Source organism: Fonsecaea erecta (assembly GCF_001651985.1).
Source record: "Fonsecaea erecta strain CBS 125763 chromosome Unknown Scaff4, whole genome shotgun sequence".
NCBI classification, from domain to species: Eukaryota; Fungi; Ascomycota; class Eurotiomycetes; order Chaetothyriales; family Herpotrichiellaceae; genus Fonsecaea; species Fonsecaea erecta.
The window spans coordinates 3304293-3319553 of record NW_017387247.1 but is presented as its reverse complement, the minus strand read 5'-3'; the positions used below and the strand labels follow the sequence as shown (position 1 = coordinate 3319553).

The 15261-nt window shown below is 52.1% G+C and overlaps 6 protein-coding genes across 6 annotated transcripts; 3 read left to right on the top strand and 3 right to left on the bottom strand.

The window, feature by feature from the left end:
• Window positions 1-2778: 2778 nt before the first annotated feature.
• AYL99_05962 (hypothetical protein) lies at window positions 2779-3537 on the bottom strand (the record flags this gene model as incomplete). The annotated part of the gene is made up of 1 exon (XM_018837474.1): window positions 2779-3537. One exon carries the CDS (start codon window positions 3535-3537, stop codon window positions 2779-2781), a length of 759 nt encoding a protein of 252 aa, XP_018694327.1.
• Window positions 3538-5393: 1856 nt separating this feature from the next.
• On the top strand, window positions 5394-5882 carry AYL99_05961 (hypothetical protein; the record flags this gene model as incomplete). The annotated part of the gene is made up of 2 exons (XM_018837473.1): window positions 5394-5600; window positions 5724-5882. 2 exons carry the CDS (start codon window positions 5394-5396, stop codon window positions 5880-5882), a joined length of 366 nt encoding a protein of 121 aa, XP_018694326.1.
• Window positions 5883-8641: 2759 nt separating this feature from the next.
• Window positions 8642-10011, bottom strand: AYL99_05960 (eukaryotic translation initiation factor 3 subunit H; the record flags this gene model as incomplete). The annotated part of the gene is made up of 4 exons (XM_018837472.1): window positions 8642-9242; window positions 9301-9779; window positions 9830-9869; window positions 9926-10011. 4 exons carry the CDS (start codon window positions 10009-10011, stop codon window positions 8642-8644), a joined length of 1206 nt encoding a protein of 401 aa, XP_018694325.1.
• A 379-nt stretch (window positions 10012-10390) lies between these two features.
• Window positions 10391-11509, top strand: AYL99_05959 (hypothetical protein; the record flags this gene model as incomplete). Its single annotated transcript, XM_018837471.1, has 2 exons — window positions 10391-10423; window positions 10475-11509. The coding sequence occupies 2 exons, from the start codon at window positions 10391-10393 to the stop codon at window positions 11507-11509; spliced, it is 1068 nt and encodes a 355-aa protein (XP_018694324.1).
• A 745-nt stretch (window positions 11510-12254) lies between these two features.
• AYL99_05958 (hypothetical protein) lies at window positions 12255-13207 on the top strand (the record flags this gene model as incomplete). The annotated part of the gene is made up of 2 exons (XM_018837470.1): window positions 12255-12447; window positions 12507-13207. 2 exons carry the CDS (start codon window positions 12255-12257, stop codon window positions 13205-13207), a joined length of 894 nt encoding a protein of 297 aa, XP_018694323.1.
• Window positions 13208-13440: 233 nt separating this feature from the next.
• On the bottom strand, window positions 13441-14865 carry AYL99_05957 (hypothetical protein; the record flags this gene model as incomplete). Its single annotated transcript, XM_018837469.1, has 1 exon — window positions 13441-14865. One exon carries the CDS (start codon window positions 14863-14865, stop codon window positions 13441-13443), a length of 1425 nt encoding a protein of 474 aa, XP_018694322.1.
• Window positions 14866-15261: the final 396 nt, after the last annotated feature.

Here is a 15261-nt window from a genome sequence, read left to right as displayed (position 1 = left end):
GTGAAATTGTTTGCACGATCGTGTAATTATTGTGCACATGCTACATAAATTGGAGCTAGTAGATCTTGAATCTGCATTGAGAATCAGTACTTGGACTTCTGCTCGGGACAAGTGGGAAGATAGAGAGAGAGAGACAGGGAGAGAGAGAGGGCACATGAGGATGAGTTACATACCCTTCTATCCGTTTAGATAGACTAGCCAAGGAGCCTGGAGACCACCCGACCACCCTCTTTCCAGGTTCGATGGCGAAAGTTGTGTTTCATGATGAGATCGAGAGGTAATATGCTGAAGCATGGGAGCAGAAGAGCAAACGAGGAAGGGGAAGACTAGAAGACATCCTGCCTTGAGATATGGCAGAGAAAAAGAAGACCTGAATGCCACCCAGTCACCCTCTTTCCAGGCCATGCGAGTTGTAGAATGTCAATAAAGATTATTGGTCGTGATACATTGGTCGTTATCGTTGACATCGTGAGACATCGCTATCAATATTGGATACTAATGTTACAAATGTAGGAAACCCATGCTGCAGAGATAACCATCGTAATGCTTTCGAATGTCCGTCGAGAAGGCAGCCGCATAGCCCGAACCCATCCACCACAAACTGAAACAAAAAATGACAAAGATGATCTGCGAAAGATCCGCCGATACAAATTCCAAAGATGGCTCATTCAACGCCAAATCTGAACGACATGGTGTATCTGATGCCGGCGATCAGCTGTTGTTGGACGAGTGTGAGAACACAACGGAAACTGACTTACCTGAGCTGCGATAAAGGATACCCTCAAGAACTCCTTTAAGCCTCCCTCCACCCTCTTTCCCGGAAGATAGTTGTACATGTTGAGTAGGTCGTGAGTAGTTGTACAGGGTATCTCGAACTTTTGATGCAAGATTGCAAAACATCGTCGACCGTTGTCCAGGATACAGTAGACCTTCATAGAAGATAGCATATGTCGATAGTCGTACAGGGTATGTTGAGGTGAGATTGTAAAGTTGAGGTGAATTGTTACTGTCCGTTGAAATCCTTGGTAACGTGGTGCAGGATTGAATTGATTGGAGATGTTGTAGTCCATGATGAGGGATGAGGTAAATAACTGGAATTCCCACTGCGGTCAAATGAGGTACAATGTTGCTGTGATAGTAAAATAAATTCTGGAAACCACCCTCCCACCCTCTTTCCAGAAGATCTTGTCTTTGAGAATTTGAGTCGTTGGTGATAGTGAACAGAGTGTAGCATTGAGATATTTTGTGAAGCATGCTGTTCTGAGATTGTGGAATGTTGCTTGTTTGGCATAGCACACTGGAGGTTGTTGTGTCATGGTGAACAAGTGAGATGTCGAGATTGCCCTTTGGCGTCTGAAATTGGGGGTGACTTCTGAGAACCACCCTACCACCCGCTTCCCAGGAAGTTGATCTGTGCAGATGCTGTACGTTGACAGGTTGTTGACTGAAGTATTGCACTTTTGGTTGTTGTGCTTGCCATTTGTGTCTTGTTTGAGGACTGTGATGTCTGTTCCGAAAGTCGAAGGTCTCCCTCTCAAGACGACAGAGAATGTGTTGTTGTTTGAACGACAAGAAATGCTGGAGACCACTCTACCACCCTCTTTCAGATTTCATTGGTTTGAAAATGTGTGAGATTGACATTCTCGGTCAACATTTGACGAGAAGGCCTGATGTCAATTGTTGAGAGTTGAGTTTGCTGATTGTAGTTGAGGCTGTCATAGTGACAACCTGAGACGCCCTCGAAAAGAAGTCTTGGAGTCCACACCGACGCGCTCTTTCCAGGATTGTCCAAATAGATTACAGAAGTGTTGTTGATGTAGAAGTGTTGTTGATGTAGAAGTGTTGTTGATGTAGACGTCCGAGAACCATACAGACTGGAATAATAGTGCCGAGCTCTGAAAAGTCTGAAGAGAGGATCGTCAAAAACAACCCAACCGCCCAGTTTCCAGGACGCATTGATAATTGAGGACGTGTGATATAAGAACTTGAAGCCGAGTGTTGCTAATTAAACTGCAAGTTCTTGTTGAGGTGTCGCTTTGCTGAGATGCTGCTTTGCTGAGGCGCTGCTTTGCTGAGGTGCTGCTTTGCTGTAGCATTGGACTCCACTTCGGTGGCAGTGGCACAAGTCTTGCCGACATAATTGAGACGTTATCCACGGAGGCGGATTATAGCTGATGAAGAACAACCCGGAAAACCACCCTGCCACCCTTTTTGCAGGCTTAATAGCCTCATTGGGTTGTTGTCAATGTGTTGCAGGTCCGGATGACGTGGACTGCAAGGAGGTATGTTGTACAGCATTCCGGGCAGGAACTGGCTGAACAAGCCACCGTCTGATCTGCAGCTCAAAGGGTGCCTGTCAGCCTGGTTCTGCCTTTCCCACTTCCGAGTATCGTTTGTTGATGATCAGGAGGATGGTGTTTGGAGATTGATGTCGAAGAGGTCGATGTCCTGCAGGTCGCCGTGGCAGAAGTTGATCATGTCGAAGATGTCGAAGAGCTAGAGGAGGGTGTGTGTTGAAGTATGTGAATGGAGGTGCCATAGGAGATAGAAGATCCTGAAATATCGCTGCGGTGGCAAACATCTGGTCGGAAACATTTTGTTGTTGACCAAAAGAACAACCTTCTTGTGGGTCCAAGCGACTGTCTTCGACTGGGTCAAAGCCACCAGTCTGCCGCCAGTGCCCAATACTTTCTTTGTAGACCGCCCTGGCCAAGTTCTATGCCTCTAGTGCCTTTCTGACGATAGGCTCTGACGTCCTCCGGCCGCCTGATAAACCAACTAGGACAGCGTGGAATCATCGTCGTCCTGCTGTTCAATTACTGGCAGGAAGGCACGTTTCCCTAGCCCGTATGATGTAAACGGGCCGTTGTGCCTGGCGGGGCACTCACCGCCAACGACAACCTGTTGGGTGCGGTTGGGCCGATTGACGATTATATGGGATTGAGGCGCCGCTGTCGGCTCCTCTTCTTGCTTCCAGTAACCGCCGAACAGCGGGTAGTTGGCTGCAAACCACACCGGGTCGGTGGGATCGCCCGGTTCCGAGGCGTCCACGTCCACCTGGGGCGTGACAACAGGCCCTTGAGCCAGGGCGGCCTCTACTGGGAGCATCGCCTGCGGCGATTGCCCTTGCGCAGGAGCCGACTGGACTGCGTGTTGCAGACCATCGACCTGTGGTGGCCTGTTGTTCAGGACGTTGTTGTTCTGGGCGGGTTCCCCTTGATTGACCGCAACGGGTCCTAGGACCCCGCCGGCCCACGTACCGGGCCTGTGAGTGCACGACTTGCTGTGCCGCCTCACGTTGTCGACGCGACTGCTTGTGTGGGTGCAACCGAACCCGTGCCATGCGCACCTAATGATGCTGGCATTGCCGGTGCAGGATCTTCTGTGCCTGCGGAAGTTGGACTTGTCTGTGAAGAGCTTTTGGCAGCCTCCGCAGACTGAGCGTTCGCCCCGGTGAACGCTCGCCAGATGGCTATTGAGTGTGCTCTTGGCCGTGAAGGCCTTGGCACACTGTGTGCAGTTGAATCGGCCGGCCATCTTGACTGCTCTGGTGGTTGAACCTGTAGAGCACTGTCGTGGCAAGTCCAAGTTGTTGGTGCTTGAGCCTGGTCTATTGCAGGCTCCTTCACAACGGTCAGCCTGCAGTGGGCATCAACAACAAGAGTCAGACTATACCTTTGGTGTTTGGGAGGCCGTCCTCCAGAAGAGAATTGCAAGAGCAGGTTGCTAGTGTTGTGCTGAATGCAGCTTGCTGATCTGGATTTTCTTGGAGGATAGGACTGTGTAGTAAAGACTGTATGGATTCTCTGGAGGGAGAGAGGAAGGACAACAGCGAAAACAGGGCGATATTTGTATTCGGGCAGAGAGGGCGTCGAAAAAAAAAGCCATCTGGCTCAACCTTGATGTGTCTCCATCACGAACTCAGAGGCTGCCGTAAACTTACCATTGTATAACCAAAATCAGAACGCAGGTGTGATGGAGTCGCAGAGCTCTGGCCTGGAAAGCAAGAATACATCAAAAAGACAGAGAAAACTGGAATAAACTTTCAGCGCGCATGGTTGAGCAGCCTGAGAGTAAAGCGACCAGAGGAGAACATGCACATGTGAGTCAGGAAGTACACAAGACCAGTGAAGACGAGAACTGGAACGCCATCTGATTGCTTGCCAGTCATATTGATCCAAAATGGATATTTGCTCAAGCAAGGGGAATAGGAACTCCTGCGGGGAATTAGCACTTGCTGCATTTACCGGTTGACGAGAACAACAGCAGCATATCCATCCCCGAACTATCCTGCGCCCCGTTTGGTTAGCAGTGGAGACCAGGGCTGAAGTTCCAAGCTCAGCCATCGCTCAAATCTTGCAAAGACGCAAACTCGATCAATGATATTTGCTGAGATGCTTGCTGTAGCTTGAATGAAGGTAGGTCCACGGGTCGAAACAGCTTCCCCCAGTGCAAGTCAGGTTCAGGCGCTGGGGCTGCCAATCGGTGAAGCTCATTGTGCACAGTGCCGGCCACTGACAGGAGTCCAAAAAAATCCCATATTTTGGTGGCCCCAGGGTCCTTGGTCGTGTCTTTGCCTGTCGTGTTGCCGGTGGTAGACCCGCCACTGGCCATGGCGTCGGCTTAAGACAAAGCAGACAACAGTGGTTCAGATGGGGCCCTGAAGACCATGCGGCAGGATCAGGGTAGAATTTGCAAAGCGTCTCCACGTAGACCAGCAAGTACTCTCCAGGACGTGGTAATTTTCTCTCTCTTCAACCGCGTCGTGTTTCACGCGTCCTACCTGTTTTGGGCGTAGTCGTATTTTTCAGTACGAACCGCAAAAATGCATGAAAACTCTGCAAAGAGAGTTTCTGGTGACTCGAAAGGACGAGCCCGAGGTAGCGAGAGCAGGAGACATGTATCAATCGTGTTATCTGCTGTTGGGTAGGCTTGGTTGAGCAGTGATTGAAGGGAGAGCTGAACAGATAGCTCTGGTGAGGTTGGAATTAGGTGCTTCGTAAATGGGGTGTGCGGCACCGTAGTTCCAGCACGTGCCACCACCAGCACCAACAGTACCTCGTACCAGCCTCACAAGGTGCAGGTACCCGCCCAGCCTGACTAGCCCGCTTATTGTGCTGCCATGGCGCTTGGTTCCCCAACTCCACCCGAACCACCGAAACTGCCAAACGAAGTCCGAAGCCAAACCGTCCCCCCTCCATGCACCGTCTCTTTTCCATCCATTCTTCCTACCCAGCTCCCGTATTCCGCAAGCTTTGTACCTGTGCTCTGGCATTCTTATTCCAACTTCCTAGTCGTTTCTAACCCATCCTGCTCCGTCTCCCTAGAGCCTCGCACGTCGATTTCGGAGAACATCTCCGCTATCAGCCGTACCAGTCTCAAGACCCTGCACGATGGGGAATCTGTGTTCGAAATCGGCCAATCAACCTGACAATTTCGCCACCCCAGGTCATACTGTTGGGTCGAGCACCCAGCCCAGACAGACTTCGGCGCCTGTTCCGCAGAAGATCACAAGCAGCACTCCAGGTCGACCTCTTGGTGGAGGAGATGGGGCCTCGAGTGCTGACGATGCCAGAAGTGCTGCCGCCCGAGCAGCCGAGGTGAGTGTTGTTGTTTGTCTTAGATCTAGCGGATCGTGCCTGGATCAGAAATGTGGTCTTGCTGCCTCTCCTCGATGCTGCTGTGGCCCTGGACGAAGCTCGTGATCTGACTGAGGACACCAGGAGCGCGCCGCGAGGGCAAACAAGCCCGGCGGGAAACTTTCCAGCCAGTTATCGGCACAGAAAAAGCAGACCCAGAATCAACTTCTAAACTCGGGCTCTGAGGCTGAGCGTAGAGCGCGAGACGCCGACCAGGGTGCAGAAGCTCGAAACTGGAACTGAGTCACGGCCTGTGGGTCCTTGCAGCTTGACGCGGATTCTCAGGGTTGTACTGTTCGAGGACGACCGGAATGCTTCTTCCTGCACCGCTCCTTAAGGTTAAAACATCCTCCCAAAGAGGGATTTCACGGTCAACCGAGCTTTCCAATCCTTGAGTGGCTCAAAATGCCCGCAGCTCCAGCTCCAGCTCAAGTCAAGTATGGACCCACAACGAGTTCACGAAAGTACTTGGGATGAGGACGTTTGATTCTTGTTGGTGATTTTGCATCATAGAGGGTTCCCACATGGCCCCAGCAGAGCTACACCAAACGGACTGCTGCTGGCCACTTCAGAGCTATGCAAAGCGGCGAGGTGCTGTCCTTTCTGAAATGGAACATTTCGGCGTTGTGTTCTCTCTTCCTGCATTGCTTCGATGGTTCCGTGTGACTCATTGGAGTCCGTCCGACATTTCTTGAGCACATTTATTTTTCAGCCTTCTTTCCCTCTCTCTGGAACCAGGTTTGCTTGACCCGGATCCTTGATCTGCATTGAGCTGGCCGGGGGCAGCTCAAACTCAGTGGAGCGGTACAAAATCCGGAAGGTGACGGTATTTTCGTGGACGCCTGCTCCGGAGGACAACGTGCAACCAGGGTTCGACTTCTTCCAAAGCAGCTAGAGGGTTGTCCACTCGCCTCTGTTTTGTCGGACCAGAAGCAAAATTGCTGGGCGATGCAGGACGCTTCTGACTTTGATGTCGAAAGGCTGTCGACAGGCCCTCATTTGTATTTGGATGGCCTTTGTGAGAATGCCTTTCGTTGCCGCAGTGGATGAGGGTGTACAAGGGCCACCTCGTTTACAGCCCCGAATGCGGCATGGAGCTATCTGAGCACCCACTACCATGATTTCTTCGCTCTCCTTTCGTCGCACTCAAGACGTCTTTCGCAACTAGAGTTCTTCCTGGCTCTCCTGGCTCTCCTGGCTCTCCGGCTTTCTCCTTGCTTGGTGTTTTGCTGCCGCGCATTCCTTAAACCTTCCACGTCGTGTTTGCCCTGTTGATGCATGGCTTTCCCTTTCCCTCGCCCTGCCTTTCGTGACTTTGGCAAGACTCCTAATCCAATGGAACCCTGTGAGTCTTGATGGACCATCGAGCTCTGTCTGTGGGCCCCTTTTTCCCTCTTGCAGTTATTCGCCACAGTCCCGGATTGAGCAAGACGAGAGCGTGACTCCTGATCCTCCCCCAGCGAAACTCATCAGGCCATAGGTTGAGATGAACATGAGATCGATCATCAGGCAGAAGACCACGTAGAGGCACCCTCGATATTTTCGTGGTCGACTCGACACTCGCCGCTCTCTTCGATGCGAGGCTACTTCTACATAGGAGAAATTTATACAAATGAGAAAAGAGAAAGCATTCAGATATGTTGTCTTTAGGAGAGATTTGTAGAGAGAAAACAACGCAAGTATTTCTTCTTGATATATCACCATCATCTTAACTCTCTTCTGTCTGACCTTTGACCTGAATGAATAAAATCACCCGCAAGTAGGAAAAGGACCAAATACCGAACATTGTTGCTGCTCGTTTGCTCGTTTGCTCGGCACCGACGAAGGAAACAGAATTCACGAGACGAGAAGCACAGTTGAACTGTCAACCACATTTTCGAGGGCGTGATGTAGATTCAAGCTCATTTAGCCAGCAGAACTCCAATAGCTCGATTTATCGATTCAGCAGTACATACTACACGTGAGGCGTGAAGTGCAAGCAAGCTCCGGACCTGTTTTTTGTGGATGAAACACACACAAGGTCCGATCCGCCTGTTGATCCCTCCTCTCCAGCCAGCCACTCTGGGATTTACTCGTGAGTTAGAAGGGACGGCTACGTTAAAAAAACCGCCGCGATTACAATTGGTGAAGAATTACCCTCACAAGAAAAGGGATGGATGTTGGAACTCATTCGCCGAGCCTCTACACGTGTTCAAGAGAAGAGCATAAGAGTAGGTAGAGGCAGCAGACTCAGCAGTGCCATGAAGACGAGAGGTTCACTGATACAATACTTTCTTTTCCCATAAAGCGTTAAGGACCTGGGAATCTAGAGAACATGGATGCAGCAAAGTGTCATCTGCGGTCGACTGACCCGCTATCTACTCTTGTCTTTTAACCAGCTGTATCTTCGCATCCTCCATATTTCAAGCTGGGCATGTGGGTTTTTGCATCAGACACATTTCGGGGTCTGCCACATGAAAGGCTCCATCTTCCTAGACCAGCCGGATTGCTGGATGAGATATAAACAGCACTTTTGTTTCTTCTCCCGTCCAGCAGCAACCCAGCTGAAAGGCACCTCAGCGCCTTAGGGTTGTTTGTGGCACCAAAACGCCTCACGAAATTACCACCGTCCCTTCTAAAGTATGCCATGCTACGCAATAGAATGCGTGGCACAGTTGCACCAGCAGGATCTGGCAGGGACATCTTGTCATTGTTTCCATTTCATTGCTCATTTTCACTCCGTACCGGCTGTGCTTGGTTTCGGTTTCATTGCGCATGACTCCACGTCGAATTCATAGCTTAAATTCGTCTCGTTTCGCCCAGCTCTTCACATAGTCCAAGGATGAACAAGTGTCAGCCAGCTCTTCCGTCCTCGGACCAGATCGAGCCATGGGCCCATCAATCTTTGAATCAACCCCGTCTGTGGTTCTCTCCGCTTACCGTATCCGGCGGTCGTTCGTCGCCATCGCGTGGAGTTGCATTGAGTGACGTCCATACGGATGGCATCAAGCCGATCTCCACTTTCATTCATTTCGAGGGGGGCTATTCTCGGTCCCCTCGCCGGGCAACAGATTCCCTCTGACAGCAAACATCTTCCCTGTAGTACCCGCAACAAAGCCATCGACCTGTCTGGCATATTGCTCGACTTGACGACTGTTCAACATGCTCTCCAAACGACTGGGTTCGGTTGGCAGTTTGAATAATTTCTGCCACTCGTCCTCTGGCAGTGGAGGTTGCTTTGACAGTGCTCTCGCTGCATTCTCTGCTTTGCGCTTCTGCTGCCACTGCTGGATCTTAGCCTGCTCGCGGGCCAGAGCGCGGGAATAGTACGAGAAATTGTTGGCTTCAACATGATGGGTCTCGATGCTGTCGAGAAGGTTATCGGCGGTTTGAGAGAGATAGGGGTCGATAGAGATGGAGAGTGACTCGAAGGTCGGTGCTAGGGTGTCGTTCTTGACGATGGGGTTATTCTCGATCTCATCAACAGAGCTGGGAGGTTTCATGACGCCCGATGCCAGCATGCCGGGTACTTGGTGGAGGAAGGTTGTGACGAGATGAGAGTTGTGGACAGACACGGGAACTTCGACGAGGATATCGGTGTATTTGAGACCGGACTTGAGCAGGCTGTTCACGGGTCGTTAGCGTTGATGTTCTTTCAGAAATGGTGCCGAGGGAGTATTACTTGTCAGTGGTGAATTTGTTCTCCTTGTACGCAGTCATGAATTGCGACGACAATCGGAAGGCCCGAATGCTGAGTATCCCTTGCGAGCTGCGACTGACATCGTGCACCAGCGCCACGGTCTTCTCATTCAATTCCTTCTGATAGTGATACTGATTCTCAATGAAATTCACGTTGATGAAGTTTCCCAGGTTTGCGCTTGTGTACCACCCCACATTGTTCGCGTCAACATTGACCTCACGCAGCATGCGGATCATCTCGGCTTGATAGGCGGTGTTAGCCTTTGCGCGAGGAGCAGATGCAGCAGCGTTGAAGTGCTGCGGTTGGTTGTCGAATTGCGCCTCTGGTGGCAGGTCCACGACAGGGAAGGGAAATGTGTTGGTGACTTCGAGGGTGCCACTGCTGTTGTCCATGCCAACAAGGGAGCCGGTCGCGACGGTGGGGAAACGACTTGCGCAGTGTTTGATCACTTTCATGACGACCTTTCCCACCAGTCAATTACATTCACGAAATGAGAAGAAATTGCACTCACCAACGCCTCGAGCTGGACCGCCTTCACCTGCGACTCTTTTCTGCATGATTGTCAGTGATTTGGACAGTGGAGAAAACAGTATAAAGGAGCACGTACTCCGGTATGGACGCCATGATTGCAGGCCCTTTGATGCAGGTTGGTTTGGGAAGACTTCTGCCCGACTTGTTTGTGGGGAGGGACATTTTGGCGGCGGTGATAGTGGGAGAGGAAGGTGAGCCGAGTCACGTGGTTATGTTGTATTGCTTTTTTCTGTCGGCAAATTGTCTTCTTAACTGGAAGCTATCATTATTCACGCTGTTATTTTGGCGAAAAATGTCGACATAGTCTTATGAACATACCACGTAGATCAAGGGATGCTTTCGTCGTTGTTGAAGGTACCCAAAGCACAATTTCTGCCACGAGGCTGAGTCCCAGCCTTGTGTCGGAGATGAATGACGTTCTCTCCAAAAATTATTTCGTCCACGGATTGAAGATACTTGATCGACCATCCAGTTCATCCTGTCCTTTCCTATTCTGTTACGGAGTATATAGACCTCATTCCGTTGCTTTGTACGTCCTTCCATGTCTAATAATACCAATCTTGATATCTGGTTTGTGAGTGACCACCCAACCTAGCTTCATTGCCTCACCTGACACCCTGCATAGGCTGGTGCATTTGCGGCGTTTACTGTCGATTTGCTTGTCTACCCCCTTGACACTCTCAAAACACGTCTCCAATCGCAAAACTATGAACAGCTATACAAAGATGCCAGTGGCAAGACGAAACCTTCTTTATTTCGTGGTCTCTACCAAGGCGTTGGTTCCGTCGTCCTGATCACAATCCCCTCGTCTGGCGCGTTCTTTACAACATACGAAGCCTTGAAGTACGGCATCTCGGAAGCGGTTCCTCCAAACTCCACGATATTCCTTCCCCAACCTGCCATCCATGCGGCGGCCAGCGGCGGCGCTGAGCTTGTCAGCTGCGCCATCCTGACCCCGGCCGAAGTTCTCAAGCAAAATGCTCAGATGCTTAGTGCTCGAGGGAAGAGAACATCTACTTCCTTGGAAGTCTTCAGGCATTTTAGAAAGAACCCTTCAAGATTATGGCGAGGGTATACTGCGCTGGCTGCAAGGAACCTGCCGTTCACAGCTCTCCAATTCCCCGCCTTTGAGTTTCTGAAAGGATATTTCATGCAAAGGCGGAAAGATCGGAATGGCGGCAAACCCGTCGATGGAATAGCTGAGCGTGCACGTATCACGGCAATGAGTGCCGCTATCGCCGGAAGCGGATCTGCATGGATCACCACCCCGGTTGACGTGGTCAAAACCAGAATCATGCTTGCTGCTGGATCTGGTGATGATGGCCCAAGAACTGATCCTAAGGGAAAAGCGTCAAAATTCCTCATGGGCGGTGTTCAAGGGTCCCGGAAAAGCGGACTAATCGTGGCCAGAGACATTCTCAAGACGGAGGGCGTCCGAGGCCTGTTCCGCGGAGCTCTCCTCCGAGCCTGCTGGACTTCTCTGGGCAGTGGTCTATACTTGGGTTGCTATGAGGGTGGCCGTTTCTACCTGGAGAAGAACAGGATGGAGGAAAGAGAAGGCGATCACCTTATGCAGCGCGACTGGTCGAAGGTCAAGGTCGGCATTGGAAGCTCCAGGTCTCAGGACGTGGTGAAAAAGAGTGCGTGGCAGGAAGACTGAATCGACTCAATCCTCCCCAATAACCTCCGCGCTATCCCAGGTGGCGGCTCATTCGGCTATGCCCAGGCACTTACTGCTAAATGAAGCCATGCTCGCCAACGAATATCTTGCGTTCCTGGATTCGATTATGCCATCGTACAGGTTGCAAACACCATCCGTCTCAGATTGAGCTCTCGGCTACTCTGCGAGACCCTGTGCGGCCGCGCTGCTGCGTGGGACGAGCCGCGACCACGACACATTCAATCCACGGTGGATGGACGAAAGATGATTCCCCAGCTATTTCGGAAGCATTCCCAAGGTCAGACGGATGTCTCAATGCGGCAATGCTCTCTCAGACGCCTCGTCTACGTCAAGTGGCCAATTGCCAGACATTAGTCATCCTGTCTCCCAATCAATCCCTGCCGGAATCCCGTCATTTCATTTCACCAAAGTCCGAATCAGGGAAGAAACGTGACTCGCGTCCAGGATGGAAGACTAGTGCGGCCGTAACAAACTTGTGTGCAACGGCAAGTCTTGCCCTTGGATAACTCAGCATGCAAGGTTGTGTGGCTTTTCTCGCATTATCAATTCAGTCCGTGGTAGATATCCCTCACAGACCTCGACGCCTGGCGCGTCAATTGTATTGGGGTGGCCGTGAAAAGTTCAAATACAGGCTGTTCTTCCTGGGGATTTAGCATGGGCGCTTCAATTCGACTCGAAGATATCGAATACGTCGGTCCTTATCTCAATCTTACCTACATACAACATGGCAGATATCTCAGTCCTCGTGATCGGCGCAAGCGGCGCTTTTGGAAAGCCTCTCATGGATGAGCTTGTACGCCAGCGACACCAGTTCAAGCGCATCGCCATCCTTGCAACCCCTGAGAGAGCCAGCAAATTCAGCGATTCCGGCGTCGAAGTAGTTGTGGGTTCATTCTACGAAGTGAAGTCATATCGAGGTCCGCTTCAAGCAAGTAAACCTTTGCACCCGTGACTGGCTTTTGACCTTTGCATCTAGGCTTCACACATGTCATATCAGCAGTCGGGAACCCCCTTATGGTTCTGCAACCTGCCATGGTTGAGGTTGCTGTCGACGCCGGGGTTCAGCATTGGTACGCCTCCGAATGGAACAGCGACATTGCGCAACGCCAGATTCAAAACCTGCGCTATTTCCGGGACAAACAAGCTGTAAGGGCTTATCTACGTGGCAAAGCCGCTCAAACCCCTGGCTTCCAATACACCCTCATGGTCACCGGGATCTTCACGGAGTGGGCGCTCGATGAGTTCTATGGGTTCGACCATGAGAAGCTCACAGCAAAGTTGTACGGCCGGCCTGGTGCGAGGATTGGTGTAACGAGCATCCCCGACATCGCGCGGTACACCATTGATTCGTTACGGATTCCGTTCGAAGGTCCAGGCCGCACACTGCGGGTGCAAGGCTGGACAGGCAAGATCGAAGACTTGATTGGCGAACTGGAGCAGGTGAGGAAGGTCAAGTACCAAGTCACCTGGGAGGACGTGTCTGTGGCGACCGACCTCGAAGAGCAGGCCCGAGCGAACGAGGACGACTTGTCGGAGATGATGTACAGTATCAAGACGTTGCTGGCCAGTGGATACGGCGTTGCGGACGGGGTTGGCAAGTTGGACAACCGGCTCTTTGACTTCAAACCGGAGACGCCGCAAGAGACCTTTACCCGTGTCTTCAAGGCGCGGATCTAGCGGGGGCGAGAAAACACTTTTTACGAGGGAGAATCAAGTGATAGAAGCGCGGTGTCAATACAGGGAACAGAGAAGATGCAGCTTGCTGCTGTCTCCAACATGAGCAGGCGTTCTTCAGCATTGGTCACAAAACACAGACTGGGTTTTCCATCTTCTAATCAGGTCCTAATCAGGCCCCCCTTCTGATGCTTTTATCATGTCAAGGCATTTCTACGTAAACAACTATTAGTGAATCAGGTCATCTCCACGTCCCCATCCGCCGCCGACTTAGCACCCGCATGACTCCTGGCTCCATCCTCTTCATCGGCCTCGATCTCAAGGTCACCATCCTCGTCGTCCTCGTCCTCGTCCTCCTGGTCATCCACATCCTCCCATCCATCGCCCTCATCCTCATCCATTGCGCCATCTGCCCCTCCCACTAACTCCTTCTTCAGACCCTGCACCAGCTCGACCGCGTGTTCCCGGAGCGGCTCATCCTCGTACCCCAGGACGCGGTACAGCCGGAGACAGGTCTCGAGCCACTGCCTCGCGGTGTCCAGGCACTTGGCCCGGGTTTCCGCATTGGTGTCCGCTTTCTGCGAGATCAGCACTTGGCACCACCCGCCGAGGTACCAGCATTCAACGCTCTGGTCGTCCTCGCGGATGAGGCCTTCCAGCACGGACATGGCCAGCGGTTCCAGCTGGACTTCCATGAGGAGACGGCTGAGCGAGACGCGGGTCGCAAAGTCGGGCTTGCGTCCGTCGTCGCCGGCACTGCCTTCATCCGCGCTCCCGTTGTCTTTGGAACTCTCTGCCTGAGACGCGGAGGATGTGTCCTTCCAGATATCGAGACTGCGCGTCAAGGCTGTTCTGGCGTCTTCGATCCGTTCTTGACTAATCCGCACACTCGCCAATGTCTGTAGCACCCCCGCACTCAAATATTCAGGGCAGACGGCAACGGCCTCGGTGACGAGCGACTCGCATCGTCCCTCTGCGTCGTTCTCCCACGACAGATCGGTCATGTAGACTTCGGCCATGGCGCAGAGCGCCTCGGCCAGTTTGGATTTCTTTTCGTCCAGCACCCTCTTCGTCCCCGCATCCTCATCTGCCGCGCCCCCAACGGTGGTGGTGGTAGTGGTGGTGGTGTTCATCTCGTTGACCGCCTCCTCGAGCACTTCGATCTCATTCCGGAGCACCTCACAGGCCTGCTCAAAGTATCCGATGCTCTCTTTCCCGCCCTCCTCACACAGCTGCGCGAGCCAGAGCCACGGCTCCGCCGATATCAGCGCGCCGTCCTTGTCGATCCGCGTGGCGCGGGTAAAGTTTCGTCGCGCCGAGTCCACATCGCCCAGCGCGACTTGGATTTCGGCATTCAAGGTCAGGACGGGTGGCAGGGTTGGAACGCCCTGGGCGGCCAGGGACAGCAGGTCGTCAATATCGATTTCATCCTCCGTGCCCACATGCTGTTCTTGACGCTCGGCTTCGAGTCTTTTCAGGGCTTCTTCGGCAAGCGGGAGAGCGAGTTCCGGCTGGGACTGTTCGAGGAGTTCGGCCGCCTCGGTCAAGAGGTCTTCAATCGATTTCTGCGACTTTTTGGGCACGCCTTTCACGAGCGGGGAGGTCGTCGAGCGGAGGATGTCTTTTTGTCTCGCGTGTGCTTTTGTCTTGGTTTTGGCCATTTTTCTTTGGTCAACTCGGGTTCTCACGGAGTATTAGAAGAAAATATCTCCCACAAAACCCCCAAGGCGTGGCTACACAATAATGATTTCTTGCCCAAATCCACAAAACTTTTTGAACGTTTTTCGACGACCGCTTTTTCGTGAGGAAGGTCTCCCGAGCACAGCCTTGTCGGACAGCAAAGCAAGGCAAGGCTGGATGTGTCCAAGATATGCTTGATGCTGCCCAGTCAAACTTTCCGGTTCATCTACCTCGGCGACAGCAGTCATTAGAATATATATTTCTGGGAGACTAGGGCCTGAGATCCCCAAGGTTGCCGTAAGTACTACAACTCTGCCAAGGCTCTTTGTATCATAGATTTGTCTTCGGCTGCTCAAGTGGTCATTTGGAGTGCTCGA